The sequence below is a fragment of the Camellia sinensis genome, chromosome 4, assembly GCF_055761805.1.
Source record: "Camellia sinensis isolate YWXY chromosome 4, ASM5576180v1, whole genome shotgun sequence".
Classification (NCBI taxonomy): domain Eukaryota; kingdom Viridiplantae; phylum Streptophyta; class Magnoliopsida; order Ericales; family Theaceae; genus Camellia; species Camellia sinensis.
This window is the reverse complement of record NC_138964.1, coordinates 157821554-157841949: the sequence shown is the minus strand read 5'-3', so window position 1 is coordinate 157841949 and position 20396 is coordinate 157821554. Positions and strand designations below refer to the sequence as shown.

The 20396-nt window shown below is 33.0% G+C and overlaps 1 protein-coding gene across 7 annotated transcripts; it reads left to right on the top strand.

The window, feature by feature from the left end:
- Nucleotides 1-11279: 11279 nt before the first annotated feature.
- LOC114262919 (ABC transporter B family member 25) lies at nucleotides 11280-19761 on the top strand. 7 transcript variants are annotated; one of them, XM_082866677.1, is made up of 17 exons: nucleotides 11280-11502; nucleotides 12396-12455; nucleotides 12550-12585; nucleotides 12657-12731; nucleotides 12862-12986; nucleotides 13087-13186; nucleotides 13367-13538; nucleotides 13641-13759; nucleotides 16816-16926; nucleotides 16990-17134; nucleotides 17269-17401; nucleotides 17587-17662; nucleotides 17758-17823; nucleotides 18327-18434; nucleotides 18544-18651; nucleotides 19042-19239; nucleotides 19326-19761. In XM_082866677.1, exons 1-17 carry the CDS (start codon nucleotides 11440-11442, stop codon nucleotides 19521-19523), a joined length of 1893 nt encoding a protein of 630 aa, XP_082722803.1. In that variant the 5' UTR covers nucleotides 11280-11439; the 3' UTR covers nucleotides 19524-19761. The 7 variants fall into 7 exon arrangements, with proteins under 7 accessions (XP_082722803.1, XP_082722808.1, XP_082722807.1 ...); XM_082866682.1 differs by having other exon boundaries at nucleotides 11308-11502; nucleotides 16990-17098; XM_082866681.1 differs by lacking the exon at nucleotides 12550-12585 and having other exon boundaries at nucleotides 11331-11502.
- The last annotated feature ends 635 nt before the right edge of the window (nucleotides 19762-20396 follow it).

Here is a 20396-nt window from a genome sequence, read left to right as displayed (position 1 = left end):
GCAACTTCGGGTCAATATTTTGAGTGAGAGAGAGGGAGGGAGGGAGGGAGGGAGGGAGAGAGAGAGAGAGGTGGTTGTATTATGGTATGAAAGCTTGATATTGAAGTGGATATATATGAGGTGCATTGGGAGTCTGAGATTGAGATGGATAAGAAGAGAGAGGTACTTGGCTACATGGAGGTGCATAGGTTTATGGTGGATTTGTAGATTCAAATGTTTAAGGTTTTTTTTTTTTTTTTTCTATTTATTTGTTTATACACCTATACCTCTATTTGTATTAATATATATATATATTTTTCTCAATACAAGAAAAAATAAATATTCAAATCAATTTTTTTATTAAAAGTTTAACATATACCAAAAATAAATACATATCATTTAGTTGAAAATTAGTCAAAAATGTTCCTACATAACGAAATTTTGATTAAAATATAACAAATTAAAGTTAAAAGAGTCAAAAAAAAATGCATAAAATTTAGTTTTAGAGGGATTGTTAATGATTTTTAAAATTTCACGGTCGCGACGCCCGATTCCCGATACGTACCGGCCGATACTACCAATACCGATACTCCGCGATCGATATCGTTACGTCAGCCGATACCGCGATTTAGAACTATGCTTTGATGCCCAATCATCAAACAATCAATATTTATGTTAAGAGTACATGAAAAAACTCAAAATCAAAAACAATCTGGCAAAATATGAGAAAAATTTATTTACAAGATAAAAAAAATTATTTAAAAAAAAAAATCACTGACATAACATATAATGACAAAACTTTTTTTAGATTTGATATAATAATAAAAACTTAGGCAAATTACTAAGAAGTCCTCTTTGAAAAAGGTGTGACCTATTTAGTCCCACAACCTTTTTAGTTTCACAACCTTTTGTTTACACTCAAAAATCCTATAACGTTTTTTTTCTTCTCAGCCTTTGTTCTTTTGTACCTCTTCTTCTTTCTGATTTCCAGCAATCGTCGACGGGTAACCAGATCTTACTTCTTCTCTTTCTCTTTCTCTTTCCCTTTCTGATATATAATCACCGGCGACCGATGACTACTATCGATTAGGGTTCACCGGCAACCACCGACAGCCAACTCCTTACTTCACCCTCACCAACGGTGAAAAATATATGTTTCCGATGAAGAAAATAAGTAGATCTACTTAGATCTGATGTGCATTAAATCCGGTTAGATCTAAATAAAAAATAGTTGCCAAAATATAATCATCTCTCTATGTCTGCCTCTCTCCTTCAATCTCTTAATTTTTCTACATTTTCTCTGCTATACACTTCTCTTTTCCTATTTTAACGAAGAAATTTTTCAAGTTCTGAACAAGTTGTTTTCGAATTTTAGTTACAGGTAGTGAAAACTGTAAAATTTTGCAGTTTCAATTTTTTTTTGGTATTGGGATGAATCATGGTTTAAAACTACAAAATTTTACAGTTTTATAACATTCTTTAGAACTGTAAAATTTTACAATTTCATAACATGTTTTTCAGTTTGATTAATAAGGATAAATGCTTAATAGATTTTTATTTTGAAACTATAACATTTTACAGTTTCAAAGCCTGCTTTTCAGTTTGATCAATATTGGAGATTATTTGCTTAAACCCTACAAAAATTGAAAAATAACATGTTTTTTCTCATTATTGTTGTTTTTTATCGTTACATTTTTTTTCCTTTTAGTCTATCAATATTTAGCACATTTTGCTATGTTTTTTCACTCTAATTTCTCTATTTATTCTTTTTTTTCGAGCAATATTTTGGACATTCTAGTGACCCTCTAACGATATTTTTAACGTCTAGCAAACATTCTGGACATTCCGTCGACTTCCATTGACGTTCAAAACACTCCTGTAAACTTCCGGCGATACTCCGGCGACTTCCCATTGATATTGAACATTCCGGCAAGTCTCCGGTGACCGTCTGACAGAAGTCCGACAGTAGTGGGATGTAGCAGCGTCTGTAAATTTTAAAAAAAATAATAAATTTTTTTGATAATAATTACAAATATATAGGACTAATTGGCACAAGTATTTTGTTTTGGGATTAAATAGATTTTTAAAATTTGTATATAGGACTAATTGGTAAGCTCCGCATAAAAATTTAATATTTAAAATGTATATAGCATTGAACTAATATGGGCTATCCAAAACTAGGCCCCAAATTTATAACTGCCACTAGTCCAAGGTAATGGGCCTAACTTACATTCTCTGGATTCGCTCAATTCTAATATCTTTTCTTATAACAAAAATGACTTTAAAACACACCAAAAGAAAATTTTATTATATATAATTTATTTACAATTATTCAGTATCTTTAAAATAATTTTAATTAAGGGTATATCAATTGAGAAGGGAAAAAAAAAAAGCTTGAGATTTATACAACATAATTTATGAATTTACCTGTAATAATGTACATTACTCTATATTAATTATTTATTTGTCTAAAAATCAACATAACAACTCCAACATTTCTTTATCTATAAATATTTATTTTAAATTAAAAAATTTCCCAAGATTTGACCTCAATATAAATCAAATCATAAAATTTTAATTGTTTCAATTTAAACCATAAACTTTTAAAATAATATTATTTTTAACCATTGGTATATATCTGCTAGTTCTAATAAAAGAAAAAAAATGATAATTTAGATAATTTAATCATTTTTTTCTTCATTATTATTGACAACCACTTCTTTTTCTTATACCATCGCCTATCACCACTCCTCATCTTTCTTAATCCAGTGTCATTCATTTATCTTTTTTTTTCGGCCATCACTACTCTTTCCATTCCCAACTCACAACCACTCCTATGTACCTTCTCAATCCATTTTCACTATTGTCGTCCAATTAAAGCTAAAAACAAGTCGTGTTGATTTGAGTCGAGACAAGAAATATATTATTCAAACTTGGTTTGATAATGTAATGAGCTTAAAATTATTTTAAAATTTGGGCTATTTACCTAATGAGTCGATTTTTGATAAATTTTTAACAAGCCACGATCGAGCTTGAATAGATAATTTTTTATAATGCATATAAATTTATCGAGCTGAGTATTTAATTGTTGTTCAAACTTGACTTGAAAACTTAAAAATTATATTCTAACTTAGCTTGTTTATATTAACGAATCGATCTCAAAAAAGTTTTTAACAAACTGAACACGAGTCAAGATCGAATAGTTTGGTTCGTTTAACACTCCTACATCCAATAACCGGGTGCAGAGGCACAACAGGGTCAGGGGGGTCACGTCCCCCCTCAGTTTTGAAAAAAAAAAAAAATTTGTTATTGTCATGTATAAAATGTATTCTCTTTTTTTCTTAACATGTTCTTTAACTGAGGGTTTATTATATTGTTCACAACAAGTAGTTATTTGATATTTTGGAAACACTATGTGATATTGTTTATGTAAGTTTAAATCAATAGTGTAACAAAAAATATTATAAATTAGATATAATGAACTCATTATCTTCAAGTAATTGACATACCACTTTGTAATTTGTGATTTTCTATACTTTAAGCATCTCGTAGGCAACGTCATATGATACTCTAAGACTGTTTAATAATTTTCGTTCAAAACACATCATTTAAAAGCAATGTCATCTCTTTAATATTTTTCTGTCAAATAAAAATTAAATAGATTTTATAATAATTTGTGCTATAAATTATGTGTTTTTATTTTTTAAAAATAAAAATTTTGATTCATAATTTTTTGTGCTAAAATTGCAAACTTACATCATCATCCTACGCCGAGCTATTTCACACTATTATAGAATTTTGATTTGTTCTTATTAATAATGAATATGTAATTTTTTATGTTTAAATTTATCTCATAAAATTATTATTATTTTAATGTTGCTCATGATTTTTTTTTAAAATAAAAAATTATAATTAATATGTATCCTTTTTAACTTAATTTCTTGGCTCAACCACTACCAATAACACTAAAAAAATTTAAATTAAATAGTCTAAATTGTCCATGTTCGGTTAGTTATAACTAATGAATGGTTGGCATTATAATATTACTTTAAAATTAAAATATTAAATTAAAATAATTAAAAAATTATGATTTAAAGATTTAAAACTCTCAGTTTTTTTTTTTTAATTTTTCAAAAATTTATAATTTGACGGTGACCAAAGTGAGGTGTAAACACAATTCTCCTATTTCTCACTTGACATTTCTGTATTCCCCAAATGACCCCTCAATCTTTGAAATATTTTCATCTTCCCCCTCCCCACCAAACAGTGACACTTGTTCCCAACTGTGACACTTGTTAGTGGCTGCTTCTCTGAGTTTGCATGAACTGTACCGAACACCCTTAAAACCCAAGTCCCCAAATTCACAAATCAGAACATACACAATCCAATCTCTCTCTTCTTTCTCTCCAATTTTCTTTTGCCGGAAAATTTCATGTTCTTGGGTTCTGGGTACCTTTCAATCTCGAAAATGAGGTGGGAAAAGTTGCAGATACAGAGCACGGTGGGGGAAGGATGTGGGCCAGGAAAGAGGTGGGGACACACCTGCAACGCCATTAGAGGGGGAAAGCTTCTCTACGTTTTCGGTGGTTACGGCAAAGATGAGTGTCGCACCAATCAAGTACACGTCTTGGACACTGGTGACAGTCTTCAAGCAATTCTGGGTTTTGAATCTATACAATTTTCTGCTTACAGATTGTTATATTGAAGCTTTTTTGATATTTTGTTTTTTTTACATTTTCAATTAATCATTCATTATGTGTTTATATAATCATTCATTATGTGTTTATATGTTGGACTGAATGCCCTATATGCGTTGTGAAATTTAAGTGTATTTCATGTTGGGTAATCTTCTCTTCATTTTGAATCTATACAATTTTGCTTACGGATTGTTATTAAAGCTTTGAGACTAAGTTTTGTTGCTTTTGTTTTCTGACTATGCTAATTAAATTAACCATTGATTATATGTTTTGTTGTTAATTTTTTTTTCAAGGGTTTTTATTAGGTTTATGTATATAGGTTATGTGATCAGTGTCAATACTATAAGTTGGAGTGAATGCCCTATGTGGGTTGTGAAATTTTCGGGTATTTCTTGTTGGGTTAATTGTTAGCATTCTTCAATGTCCTCTTTGTGGTCAATATTTTTGCATGATTTCTGTACTACATGGAGCGTGGGTGCGGGTACAGATACTGGTGCGGATATGATACGAGTACATTGATACAGTAAGACCTAAAAAAATATAGGATACTGGTACTGCTGAGGTGTCTCAATAAATTTTTTATTTTTTATAATTTATAGTTTGAAATTCAATTTACAAATCAAAATTCAATACTAAAACTAAAAGGAGAAATGACAAAACTAATAGAGAAATCATAGTTAACCAATACCAATACCAATACCAATACCAAAACAAAGTCTAGAAGCTATTTTATTGCCATTAAATAGAAAAATTACAAAATAAAGTTTCATTCCAAAAGCAAGCTAAGTAAAATTTAAAAATTTGAAACTTTAGTTTTCTTTTCCATCAACTTCATCATTGAATAATACATCTTTCATCACTGGCACATCAAGTAAAGAAGAACTCTCTGATAAATTAAACGTACCCCCACCAAATTCTCATAACTTTGTGTACTCCCGATGTACCCATAAAGTACTCATGGAATACTCAACTGCCAAAGAATATATAAAAAATATCCAATATGTATTTCGAGTACCGAGTACGCATGCAGTCCTATCAGTTCGAGTATCAATACCCAATAAGTATCCGGTACAAGTACGGCAATATTTTTGAAATATCCATGCTTCATAGTTTGTGTAGTTTTTATTTTTTATTACCAAACAATGTTATTTTCGAACAAATTTCTCAAGTGTGAGTTGTTTTAAACTTATCTTCCAAACATAAGTAGTTCTCTGAAGTCGGCTTAAATTCTTGTTCTGAAAACATGACTGGCCTGACACTTACACGATTTCAATTAACTTATTGTAAAATTTTTGAAAACACAAAGATGTGTTTTCAAAACTTAGGCCTCGTTTGGGAACAGGCTAATTTAGTAACTTTTTGGTTATTTGGCTAAAATATGAGCTAAAAAAAACTAGGGCAAATTACATATACACCCCTCGAGGTTTGGTTAAATTACAGATACCCCCCTGAGGTTTCGGAAATTACATCCCGCCCCCTGAGGTTTGTATTTTCATAACAATTTACCCCCTGAGGTTTATATTTCATAACAAATTACCCCCTAATTTCTTATGCAAATATAGCATTCAGGGGGGAATTCGTAATTTCTCAAACCTCAGGGGGGTATTTGTAATTTAGCCAAACCTCGAGGGGTGTATATGTAATTTGCCCAAAAAACTAGTATGTTTGAGATGATTTTTCGGCTTTTTACGAAAAGATGTGCAAAAAGTGAATTGAAGAGAGAATCTTTGACTTTTTGGTATGAGTTGATAACTTTTTAGTTAATTTAATAACTTTTTGACTAAAATAGAGGGTTCCCAAACGAGACTTTAATCCCCCAGAGAAAAAGTGACAGTCAGCAGGGGAAGGCAGTGGTAAAGGGTGGTCACAAGAAGAGGGGACCCGCCGGTGGAATGAGGGACTGTGGTTTGGTGATTGGATTTGACGGCAAATGTTGTCGCTGGAGGTGCCGAGAGGATCCTCTCCTTGCAGCTCTCATCCTTGCGCCCGTCCTTGCAGGCCTTCGGGTCTATTTTTAGTCCCAATTTTGATAATTCGAACCGTTCATATTTTATGATTTATTCAGTATATCATACCTGTAAAAAATCAAGTTGATCGGATATCAGAAAGTATGTGTTCGGAAAACTGTTTATTAAATTCTTTAAAAAATAGTTTTTAGTTCAATTTTTCGAACACATGCTTTCTGATATCCGATCAACTTGATTTTTTACAGGTATGATATACTGAATAAATTATAAAATACGAACGGTTCGGATTATCAAAATTGAGCCTAAAAGTAGACCCGAAGGCCTACAAGGACGGACGCAAGTACGAGGCTGCGAGGAGAGAACCTTGGCTCGACGGTGGCTACTGAAGTTAGGAGTGAGATTCAGGGTTTGAAAAGACAGGGTAAAGATGATAAGGGCAAGCTAAGTATTATGACAAGTGTAAAGAGAAAATAAATAAATAATCTGAATTTTTGATTGTGGTGTAATTAGAAATGAGGTGTAATGAGACAAAATTGTCATGCAAGGAAAATTACCCAAAATTATATCAAAATGAATAATTATAATTCAACAACACTCATCTAAAATCATAACAACCAGCATAAGAAAGAGTTCATAATAAAATAAATAAACTCACTACAACTAAGAACTTCATATTGAGAGAGATACAAAAAAAATTTAAAAAAAAAATAATTAGGCTAGCTTTCCATCCATGTTTTGTCAACGTTTTTAAGATTTTTTTTTTTTAATGTTGATTATAAAATCTAATTAGACCCCAAAAAAAAAAAAAATCGTAAAGTTGTTTTCAAACATAGACTTGGCAATATAAAATTAGTGTCCATTTAGTAACATTTGTGTTAACAAGAGTTGTTCTCTCCGAGAGATCTCTCTCTCTCAAATCTTAGTCGCTTTCTTTTTCTTTGCTTTCTAGGGGGAGAGAGTGGTGTCTTTAACCTTCATTTTTCCTCTGTTTCTTTTCTTGCGGTTTCTATCACTATGTTAGCCACTACCGTTCCTCTTATCTCCATCATCGACTTGCCACCGAGGAAACTTTCAAATCTAAACTCAAATCTAATTCATGATCGAGATCTAATGCTATTAAACATGTTATTATACGTTAGACGACCACCTCATATTCAGAATATTTTATTTTGTAATGTAGAGGCGAGGATTAAGGTACCACTGCTACCAGTTACAACAATGAATGGATCGTGAAGGTGATTGGTGTTGTTTGTTTATGGGTGATCATTTTGTTTTGTTTTGTTTTTTGGTTCGCTTTTATTTTTTTATTTTTTTTGCAATAAAATCTCTCTATGTAGAGGTTTTCTCCTTTCATGAAAAGTTTCTCCTCCTTGTGTAAAGGTTTGTTTTTCTCCTTACGTGGAAACTCGTATTCTTGCTACATGAAAGTTCTTTTTATCCCTTTTGATATTTATTTTGTACTCCAATATAGTTTATGATATATCATATATTAAGCATTGTGCTTTTCCATCTAAAAAAAATGTTAACAACAGTTATCTATTTATTATTTATTGTTATAAAAAAATTGGAATTATAAATAAGAAATCGTTTTAGTGTCTATTTTTATTTATAAAAAATTATGGATAATTTATAAAATTTATTAAATTTTTATAAACAAAAAAAATACTTTCATTTGTTTTGAGAACAAAATTTTAATTATTTAAACCCCTCATATCAATGTCATTAGGGTAAATTACAAATACGCCTCTGAGGTTTGCTTAAAATACAGATTGTCTCTGTGATTTGAAAAATTACAAATATCCGCTTATTAGAATTTTTTATTTAACAGAATTAACTAAAAAAATAAAATTCATAATTACTCTCCTATACCATAATAAAATTACCTAAATTATTAATTGAAACATATTTTTAACATCATTAAAAATTCTTAATTGACTTGATGATTTATTAATAAAATGAGCGATTTGTTATGAAATTAGAAACCTCAGGGGGTGGAATATAATTTTCAAAACTATAAGGGAAAATTCGTATTTTAATGAAATCTTATTTTTTAATTTACCCATGTCAATTATTGACTTGTGATATTACTAAGTAATAATAGGGAGCAGCTTGCCTCCAATCCTTAATCAGACTGGACGGTGTTGTTCGGGCTGTGGAAGCCCACCACAAGTCCTATTTTGATAATCCGAACCGCCAATGTGTAGAACTCGTCGAATATTATATGCCTGTAAAAAATCATATTGATCGAATTTCAATAGCTATGTGATCAAATCAGTTTTGTATAAAATAAAAAAAATGAACGGTGAACAGATTAATGGCTGACAAAAAATTGATAAGATGAGTTAGCTATCGATATCCGATCAACGTGATTTTTTACAGACATATAGTACTCGGCGAGTTCTACACATTAAACAGTTCAGATTATCAAAATAAGTCCCGTGGTGAACCCCTACAGGCCGAACAACACCGTCCAATTCGATTAAGGATGGGAGGCAAGCTGCCTCTTAATAATAAAACAATATATTAGTACGTAAATCTCACTAGTCAAATGTATTAATAATTCAATTACTTTCAATAATTGTGCATTTTGGAGTTAAATGGTTGTTCGAAAAGTGTTAAATAAGTATATTTTTAACTTTTTATGGAAAGATATACAAAAAAATAAAGAGATGATATGACTCAGAAAAGATTATAAATAAATAAATAAAAGTGTGCTATGGTAGCACTTCCAAAACAAGCTCTAATTCTCAAAAATTTAAATTCGAACTTGAGGGTTCCATAGTCCTATTATGAGTTATGTTTTAATGATCTAAACTGTTCATTTTTAAGGCTTTTCATGTATATCATCGATACATCAGATCGACCTAATTTTTTTCATAAATGTATTGGATTGACCTAATTTATATTATCAATCCATTGGATCGGCCTAAATTTTTTCATAAATATATATAAGGAGAGTCTTATAAAATGAACGATTTAAATTTCAAAACAAGATGCGTGATACGCCCCCACAAGCCAGAGAACTTGAGAGAAGCTCAACTCATATGACAAATGTTTTGAAACTATCTAAATTTTCATAATATGTTAAATTTCTCATAATTTTATCATTATTATTTTGCCACTATAAAATTTCTAAAAAATTAGATAATTAGCTTTTAGACAAGAATAAAAATTCAATGTAACAACAATATGGATTATATGGTATCACCAATAAAAAAAAAAAAATTACATTATGTGGAGGGTTAACTCAATAACTGCCTTGTCATATATATATGAAAAGTAAAATATAAGAAATAATTAAACAGTGATACTAAGGTGATGTTTGGTTATCATATTTGGCTAAATAATCACAAAAGGACAAAAAAAAAGTTAAAAAATTACAAAAAGACAAAAATCACATAAAGACAAAAAAAACCACTATTACAAAACTAAAAAGCCAAAAAAGCCAATTAAGACTATCAAACAAACAAAAAAATCTCAAGCTAAAGAAGTCAAAAAAGTCAAAAAGTCAACTAAAAAAAGTCATTACCAAACGAAGGCTAATGATACCGTGTCGCTGTTATGTATATGTATTTTTTTTCCTATGACAGGTTGGGTGAATTGGGATAAACTCCCTTATACACCTTAACCTCTCCATACGTCTCCATATCTCTTTTGTAGGCCTCAATGTGAAGTCGCACCTTAACCATCTATCTCGTAAATTTCATAATCAAAGTCATTCAAACAAAAAAATAAGTTTTACCAAAAAATTATAAATACATAAACAAAAATTATTTTATTTTATAAAATGGGGAGCTAACGTTGAATTTGAACCACACACTCAATTTCTCAAATTCTATGTCGTTGTATAAAAAATAGGGGTGCAACTTGGGCGCGCTCAACCTGAGCAATTCGAACTCAACCTGAATTTTTTTAGGGCTGGGACAAAATATTTTTAAATTCGGTATGGGCTTGGGCAAAAATTCAAAAGCCCGAATTAAATTTGAGCGGGCTTGAGCAAAGACGTCAAACAATCCAAGCAACCCGAAACCCGAATTATACATATATAGATATATAAAAATATTAAATATACATATAAATTATTAATCATTACATGATATTAAGGTAATTTATATTATTAAATCATATTGAATATATATTATATATACAAATAACATAAAATTTTAACTTTTTTTCTTTTTATTTTCACTCATAAATTGTAAGGACTACTATAGTGGCATCTCTCTTACATTATATAAATTATTTATTTTGATGGTTTTAATGATTTTCTATTAAAAAAAATTGTAAATAGATTTAGATTTTAATAATTTAATAATGTAGCTGTAAAAAAAAAAAAAAAAATCATTTACAATTCGGACAACTCAGACAATTCGTGTTTAACTCGGGTCAAGCTTGGCCAGACAATCTCAGTTACAATTCGAGCTTAGACGAGCTTGAATAGATCTTAACACAACTTAAATTGGACTTAAATAACCTCTCAATCCGTCCGAATCCGCCCAAATTGTACCCGTAATAAAAAATACCCATTACATGGAAGTTTAATTCCACACAAATTTTCTCTCTCCACATGAGACACAGTGAAAGATCACAAAACGTGGAAGCTTTTTTTTATAGTATTGCAGCAGAGACTAAAAACGACCTCAATTTCCAAGTCTTTTTGTGTGTGGAAGCTATACACAAGAAGAATCAAATTTTGTGTTGACATGCTATATGGAATTTGAAAATAAAACCCACACCATATTGAATAGTATCTTCTTCACTGTGTTATTCTTTGTGGGAATAGACGAGAAACAACAATGAACAGGTCCTCAGGGATGCATGGCTTTGGAAGTGAGAGAACTCCTCTCCTAAACAAAGAGGTAACTAATCTTTTCACTTTTCAGTTACCCATTTGTAGCCTCTTTGTATGTGAATGTTTGATTGTGTTTTTGTTTTCCTTCTTTTCATTTTTTGTTTTTTTTTTTTTGTTTTTTTTTTTTTTTGGGTGTTGAAGTAAGGTATTTATGTTATTTCTGCACTTGTTACATAATCCTAATATTTATGTATTGTTTTTGTGTATGTGTTTGATTTATAATTCTTGTGTGTTTGTTTTAAAGGATCGTGGTTAGGTGTTATGAATTCCTAACATGTTATGTTTTTGAAACAAAACAACGAAAAATTCTAAAACTTTTCATTTGTGTTTAATTTTTGTGCAGTTTTCAGAACCCAAAACAATTTTTTGGCATTTCTTCTAGTGAGTTGTTTTTAGAAAAAAGAATTATGAGTACTGTTTTAAAAAATATTTTGTCAAACGAAATAGAAAACGAAAACATAACCAAATTCAGTTATTGGGTTCTGTTTTGTTTTGGTTTATGGAGTTGCCCATATAGAATATTCTAGTGCAGTGCGGGATTTTGATACTTAACTATTGAGTTTTTGACTGATGGGTCATGTTAAGTTTGATCTGTTTAGATAAACCCCAAGTCTTGATTCCTTTCCATATGTAATTTCTTGAGATTTATGCCCACTCTGGTTTATTCCACTAAATTTGCTTAGTATAGGTTGATGATTCAGTATAAAATTCTTGGGTCACTTTCGCAGTGCTCAACAACTGTTTGTGTTTTAGATCCACACAAAAACTTGACCCAAAAAAACTGGGTTTCTTCTATATCCCCTTCTCAAATCCATATTTATGACTTTGCAATTCTTGAATTTTCCCAATTATTTGTTTTTTACTTTCTTTGTTTTTTGTGCTTTTACATGGGGGAGAAAGAGAAATGATGCCGTGGAAAACGGTCTTCAAACAGACCTTGAGCATGGAGATGCAGTACCGGTAATTGCAGTTTCTGTTAGACCTTGCAATTTCAAATCTTTGATATAATATTCATTTCCATGGGTTAAGTTGCTAACTTTCTTGGAAAATTCAGGCTGCAAATGTCGGGTTTGGTAGAGTACTAGCACTTGTAAGTGGAAATTATCCGGTTTTGTTACTGTTTGAAATACATGAAGTTAATAACATCTCATTACTTGGCAGGCAAAGCCTGATACAGGAAAATTGATTCTCGCTACGGTTGCTCTGTTGATCGCATCCATGTCAAGTATATTGATTGTATGAAATTTTTCTATTTGTATGCACGAGCTTGTATTTGATAGTGTAGTTCAACACCATATCCAATTAAGAGACACACAGTATTGATTTTTTATTTTATTTTTTTAACTTGGAAATGTTCATGTTGCAGCCGAAATTCGGTGGGAAAGTAATTGACATTGTGTCGAGAGATATCCAAACACCTCAACAGAAAGATGAAGCATGGGACGAAGTCAAGAACACCATACTATATATCTTTCTAATTGTCATAGTCGGGTATGACCATTTCTAAATTTCTTGCCATCAATATCAGTAATATTCCGAGTCATGTACAATTGTCATTTCAGGGGCTTATTTATCCTATTCTTCTTTGCAGGTCGATCTGCACAGCACTTCGGGCATGGTTGTTTTCTTCTGCTAGCGAAAGGGTTGTTGCACGGTTGAGAAATAACTTGTTCAGTCACCTCATTCACCAAGTTCAGTTATCTTCACAAGTTCCATGATTGTTTTTTTCCCGTATCTTTTGAATTCCATTTGTTACTAAGAGAATGACATTTCTTTGTCCTTCTCTACATATGCTTGGCAATTTAATGGCATTATGAATTTTATGACACTTTCGATGGAAAGGTTTTTCACAGCAGCTAATAACTTTGCAGGAAATAGCCTTCTTTGACATTATTCGAACCGGTGAACTCCTAAGTAGGCTATCTGAAGATACACAGATCATAAAAAATGCAGCAACTACCAATCTCTCCGAGGCCCTAAGGAATCTTTCTACTTCAGTGATCGGTCTCGCATTCATGTTTGCAACATCATGGAAATTAACATGTAATTGCTCTATCATTTACAACCAAACCGTGAACTATATTTATATATCATCCTCATTGTAATGTGCTCATTTTAATTTCTTGTTTGATTTTTTGTCTTCAGTATTATCTTTGGCTGTTGTTCCAGCCATCTCTATTGCTGTCCGCCAATTTGGTCGCTTTCTTCGCGAACTATCTCACAGTACTCAATCTGCTGCTGCCGTCGCTGCCTCAATTGCTGAGGTTTGTTGGTGACAATAGAAATTTTAGTTTTCTCTATGTTGAAACTTGAATATTTCAAATTTAAAATTGTTTGTTGTTAGACCTTACAATCTCTCAAGCACTGAACCAATTTAATGGTGTGATGGGAAAGGGTTAGAGAACAATAATTTAGGGTTGGGAATATATCTTCTTTATATTGGTTTCATTGCTCATGAAGATCAACCTTAACATAAAAAATCTAGTGTTTCAAAATAAGGAAATGGAAGAATTCTCTTAAATATATAGTTAGACATAGGAAAAGAGACTCAAGTGTGCTTATATAGGACAACTGCAAAGGCATTTGTTAGATATATGCCAGTTGTGGAGTATACAAGTTGTAAATTGACTAAACTACACATTAATGGCATGTTTGATTGAAAGGATTAAAGCATAGGATTGGGATTATTAATCCGTGGGCCCAATCATCCTATGTTTGTTTTGACATTTTAGTTTAGGATTATTAATCCAATGGATAATTAATCCAACAAATTTGTAGGATTATTAGTAATGGGGTAGGGGTGGGATAACTAATACCACACTAATTTAATAGGATTATTAATACCTCACTATTAGTGTTGTGAATCAAACATGGCCTAATAATATTATAAACACTTTGAAATATTCCTCAAAAAGTCCATTTGTACAGTAAGTGTTAGAATTTACCACTCACCTACTACCTTCACCTACCTACTCCTCACCTACTACCTTCACCTACCCTCCACCTACTCCTCACCTACTCTCAAATCCTCTCCTATATAATAGGAATCCTTGTACTTCTAATATACACAACTATCAATCAATCAATAATACATAAATTCTTACATGGTATCAGAGCAAGGTTAACAACCTAGTCATTCTGCTTCACCGGCGGGTGGCAACCTCGCCTTGGCCGCCCGCCGGACCTCTACACATACGCGAGCTTCTTCTATCTCAGTCACTGTCCTAGCCCCCTCCCTCGGGCATGCTCTCTAACACTCACACACCCAACACACAAGCACGGTTTTCTAAAAAAAAAAAAAAAAAAAAAAAAAAAAAAAAAAAAAAACAGGCTCTCTCTCTCGGGTTGCATTTTGAGGGGGGGCAGTTGGGCACCCATACACGAGGCGCACACACATTTCATCATTACATTTCACACTTTACACAGGCGCACACACATTTCATCATTACATTTCACACTTTACACACCACCCTTCTCCACTCATTTATTTTCTTCTTATTTTATACACATCCATACCTACACTTGTTACCCACTCATATTTTTTTATATTTATTTTTATTCCATCTTTTGACCCGGACACGAACCACACACTGTTTTGCACACCCATCATCTTCTTTTTCTCTGTTTTCTTTCTCTATTTTATTGTATTATTATTTTTTATTCAACAAAAAAAAAAAAAAAAACACAACAGCAGAAGAAGAAGAACTGCTACCACACTCATTTTATTCATGTTGGGGCTCACCCCGATCACCATTTTACAACAACACACAAAAAAAAAAAAAAAAAAAAAAAAAAAAAAAAAAAACACAAACCAAAACAAAACACCCACACCCACAGTGGGATTTTTTACTCTGCTGCAGGTCTCTTTTTTTTGCCTCCGTCCTGGGCGGTCCTTGACGGTGCTGCCTCGGAACTTCCTTGTCCACCAAGTACGTTCACTCCCCCATACTCTTCCCCTGCAGCATATGGCGGCCCTCCAAATCGGAACATCACGGTGGCCTTCCGCTTCAGTTCCTTGTTTTCTGCCTTTAGCACGCTTATCTCTGCTCGCGCATCCTTATACATGCGTTGGAGCAGAGCCAGCTGGGAGTTTAAATGCTGCACCTCATTTGTCCTACTCTGCAGCCGGTTCGACAAATTTGTAACCGCCGTCATGCTTTCCACACATGCCTTCAGAGTATACTGATTGGCCTCCACATCCGACTGCACTGCCATTCTTTGCTCCACCGACCGCATCAGAAAGTTCAACGGAGCAAACTCCGGGGCGCTTGGATGAGTTTCCAGTGCCACCGCACCAGTTCTCTCTCTCGTTGACTCATTGAGGTCGGGAAAGAGGGTGAGCAGCCCGCGGGAAGACGATGAAGCCATTTTCTAGGCAACAGAGTGTTATACAGAATCTCTCTCAGAAATCTCTCTCAGAATATCTCTCGCAGGTGTTTTTGCCTCAGCCTCAGCCTCAGCCTCTGTCTTATAGCCGAGGCAGCCACGCGCATCGCGCGCCTCTTGACGCCCGACAAACTGGCACGCCTTTTCATGGCACATCTTTTGATAAAGTGGGCACGCCTTTTGATGGCACGCCTTTTGAAAAATTGGGCACACCTTTTGAGGGTGCAGCTTTTGCAACGGTCCGACATGACCCCATAAACTGTCCCGACATTTGATTCCGGTTAGCTTTTCTAACGGTCCGACATGACCCTATAAACTGTCCCGACATTTGATTCCGGTTAGCTTTTCCAACGGTCCGACATGACCCTATAAACTGTCCCGACATTGATTCCGGTTAGCATACAGTGTCCTCTACAACGTTATGACACACCCCTCCAGTGTCCTCTACCACGTTATGACACCCCTATACAGTGTCCTCTACACCATTATGACACCACCATACAGTGTCCTCTACAACGTTATGACACCACCATCCAGTGTCCTCTACCACGTTATGACACCACATTTCAGTATTTTCACCAATGGTCTGACACGACCATACAGTGTCTCCTATCTTTTTTTTTATTTATTTTATTTTTATGTATTTTCTTGTTTTGTTCCTCTCTCCAAACTCAAGTTGGTTAGTTTCTATCCTCCTTGAGTTTGCGGGGGGCTGTTAGAATTTACCACTCACCTACTACCTTCACCTACCTACTCCTCACCTACTACCTTCACCTACCCTCCACCTACTCCTCACCTACTCTCAAATCCTCTCCTATATAATAGGAATCCTTGTACTTGTAATATACACAACTATCAATCAATCAATAATACATAAGTTTTCGTTATTACTTAGTACTATTCATTTTCCGCAAAATCTGCAATTGTTGTTTAGGAAACTTTCGGTGCCATACGCACAGTGAGATCTTTTGCTCAAGAAGAATATGAAATTTCACGCTACGCAGAGAAAATTGATGAGACATTAAATCTTGGACTTAAACAAGCTGTGAGTCTCTCTCTCTCTCTCTCTTCACATGCGTGCACAAATTGAAGTTGTTTTCTGCTGCAGAAAGTAGTTGGATTGTTCTTCGGAGGTTTAAATGCAGCTTCAACACTATCCGTTATTGTAGTAGTTATCTATGGAGCCTATATAACAATCCAAGGCTTTATGACCCCAGGTGATCTTACATCATTCATTCTTTACAGCCTCACAGGTATACACCCTCATTATTATCCACATTCAAATAAAGTGGAATAGATACTAGCATTTTAACAAGGATTCATTTGAGATAGTTTGAAGATCTGATTATTAGTTAACACAACACAAATGTCTTTTTTGGGGGGGCAGTGGGATCATCGGTGTCTGGACTATCTGGATTATACACAGTAGCAATGAAAGCTGCAGGAGCTAGTAGGCGGGTTTTCCAGCTTCTGGATCGCGACTCATCCATGCCAAAATCAGGAAACAAATGTCCTTTGGGGTTGATTTTTTTAAATTTTCCATCTTGATCTCTTTCTCTTTTTGTTAATTATGACTAACACACTTCACTGTCAAATTTGAATAAAAAATAGAACGATAATTGTGAATTATGCGTAAAGGACCAGATTATGTTTATGACAATGCAATGTCCAAAAGTGATAATGTATTGATTGTCATCTATTGTAGTGGTCAAGATGCGGAAGTGGAGTTAGACGATGTCTGGTTTGCCTATCCCTCGCGACCAAACGATATGGTGCTCAAGGTAATGATCTCTCCCTGACTTCTTTCAGATTGAACACACTATTTGGCTTTAAATTTGAGTGTTCTGATAGAACCATGACTCATTCTGTGAATTAGGGAATAACATTAAAACTGCAGCCTGGTTCAAAGGTTGCTCTGGTCGGTCCAAGTGGTGGTGGGAAGGTAATATATTATTAAAGATTAGTAATGGATTCATGTTTATGCATTTTTCTTTCCAACGTTTTCAAACTCAGGCCATTCGCCAAACCAGAAAAGGATCCGAGTTAAGGGTCATTGAATGTTTGTTAAAAAAAGTTAATTATACTTGAATACCAATCATGAGATTTCGTGTGGATTTTTACAATGTTTGCAGTGACTAGATCGTGCGTTTGAGCCTTTGAGTGTTCAATCGATTTTCTTGAACAGGCTACCGATTCAAACAGATATCTGGTTTAACCATACCAAAAAAAAAAACCCGGTTTTTTATCTAAAATGGATTCAAGGGTTTATTTGGTCTAGAACCCAGACCAGTCAACCAGATGGTCCAACCATGTTTAAAAATATTTCCTTCAAACCCAAAAAAGAAAAATATGCATGCCATCTTATGCGCAAATATGTTAAGATTTTGAGAATAGAGGGATTGGGCATGTGCATCATGACTCATATCTTTTAATTGGATGTTGCAGACAACTATAGCAAACTTGATCGAAAGGTTTTATGACCCTATCAAAGGAAAGATTTTGGTGAATGGTGTTCCTTTAGTAGAGATATCCCATGAACACCTACACAGAAATGTAAGTTGTCCTAACATCTGCAAACAGAAAATTCTAAACATGTTTGTATCAGTTTTCAATGTCTAGTGAAATTTCACATCTAATGGACAACTCTACTGTTGAAATGCAGATTAGCATAGTGAGCCAGGAGCCCGTTCTGTTCAACTGTTCCATTGAGGAGAACATTGCTTATGGATTGGACGGCAAAGCAAGCAGTGTTGATGTGGAAAATGCAGCTGTAAGATTGCCATATCCACTTTTTGTCTTTAATGAACATTTTCAAAAATAATATCAATTTTATTTTTTTTTAAAGATCCGTCTAAACTAGATGACCCTGAATTTTTTAATTGAAAAAAGTTCACTAAAGATGAAAATAAGCTAAAATTTGTCAGAAGAGCTTGTAAAAGTTGGCTTATTTTCTTCTTTACTGAATTTTTTTCAATATTTTCTTATTTTTTAAATTATTGGGATTGTCTAGTCTAGACAGATTTATAAAGTAAAATTTTTCGACTCAAAATTAAAAAGTTCACTAAAAAAAAAAAAAAGAAAAAAAAGCCAACTTATAAGTTGCTGCCAACAGAACTTTAAATACTCGTGATTCTGTTATTATTAATTGTGATAATTGCAGAAAATGGCGAATGCCGATGAATTCATATCCAAATTCCCCGAAAAATACCAAACCTTTGTTGGAGAACGCGGGGTGAGGCTTTCAGGAGGTCAGAAACAGAGAGTAGCAATTGCAAGAGCTCTTCTAATGAACCCAAGAATTCTCCTCTTAGACGAAGCCACGAGTGCTCTTGATGCTGAAAGCGAATACCAAGTCCAAGTTCGACTTACATACTATTACTCACCTACTTTTAAAAGTTTTTTTTCGTATTTTTAGTTGACTATACATGCGTTGCTGTTGTGTAGGATGCTATGGATTCGCTGATGAAGGGAAGGACGGTTCTAGTTATCGCGCATAGGCTCTCGACTGTCAAAAGTGCAGACATTGTCGCGGTTGTTTCTGATGGTCAAGTGGTTGAAAGTGGCACTCATGACGAGCTCCTCGACGAAGATGGTGTCTATACTGCATTGGTGAGGAGACAACTGCAAGGATCCAAAACTTGAACCAAGTTTCAATGATTTAGGTTTCTATGAAGATTGAAGAACGTGGAGGGGAAGTTTATGGATTGGTAAAAGATTAATGCAGATAATTTTATATACTTTTTACATGCTAAACTATCTCATTATGCTTCTTGCAACTAGAAATTTGAGTGTTTGAATGATTATATTTGTTTTGAAAATTTATTTTACTTCTTGTTTAAAAAAAACAAAAATGTTAAATATAAAAAAAATGAATTGGCAATGTCATCAAGCTCTATCTAATTTAATTTAATTTCCATCAATTTTAAATCCAAACATATCAATAAATCTTCATTTTGGAGCATTTAGTATTCTAGTCCTTCCTATCCAAAAGTAATTCGTTAAGGATTTTGTTAATAAACTTGAAATAATTAATCAACTAACTAATTTGATTGGTCACTCTTATATAATCTGGGAGGTTGAGGGTCAATCTTTGCACAAAAGATTGATTATTTCTTTCTCATTACACGGTTATATTTTTTTTTTCTCATTATGAGCTATTTATTATTGTAGTTGTTGGGTTTGAATTGTTTCGAGATTAATGTAATTCTTCTCCCATTAATAGTTACTTTCTTATTGATTGGCAAAATAAAATAAAAATTACAATTATCGGTAGAAAATGCTTTGATGCCCAATCATCAAACAATCAACATTTATGTCAAGAATACATGAAAAAACTCAAAATCAAAAACAATCTAGCAAAATATGAGAAAATTTTATTTACAAGATAAAAAAATGTATTTAAAAAAAAAATCACAAACATAACATATAATAATAAAACTTTTTTTAGATTTCATATAATAATAAAACTTGGACAAATTACCAAAAAGTCCTCTTTGAAAAAGGTGTGATCTATTT

Coding starts and splice junctions, on each gene's coding strand:
- LOC114262919 (XM_082866676.1), top strand. CDS start 12,315: ATGACTTTGCAATTCTTGAATTTTCCCAATTATTTGTTTTTTACTTTC. Junction 12,732..12,861: donor CCATGTCAAGTATATTGATT/GTATGAAATTTT, acceptor TTCATGTTGCAG/CCGAAATTCGGTGGGAAAGT. Junction 17,402..17,586: donor GGAAACAAATGTCCTTTGGG/GTTGATTTTTTT, acceptor CATCTATTGTAG/TGGTCAAGATGCGGAAGTGG.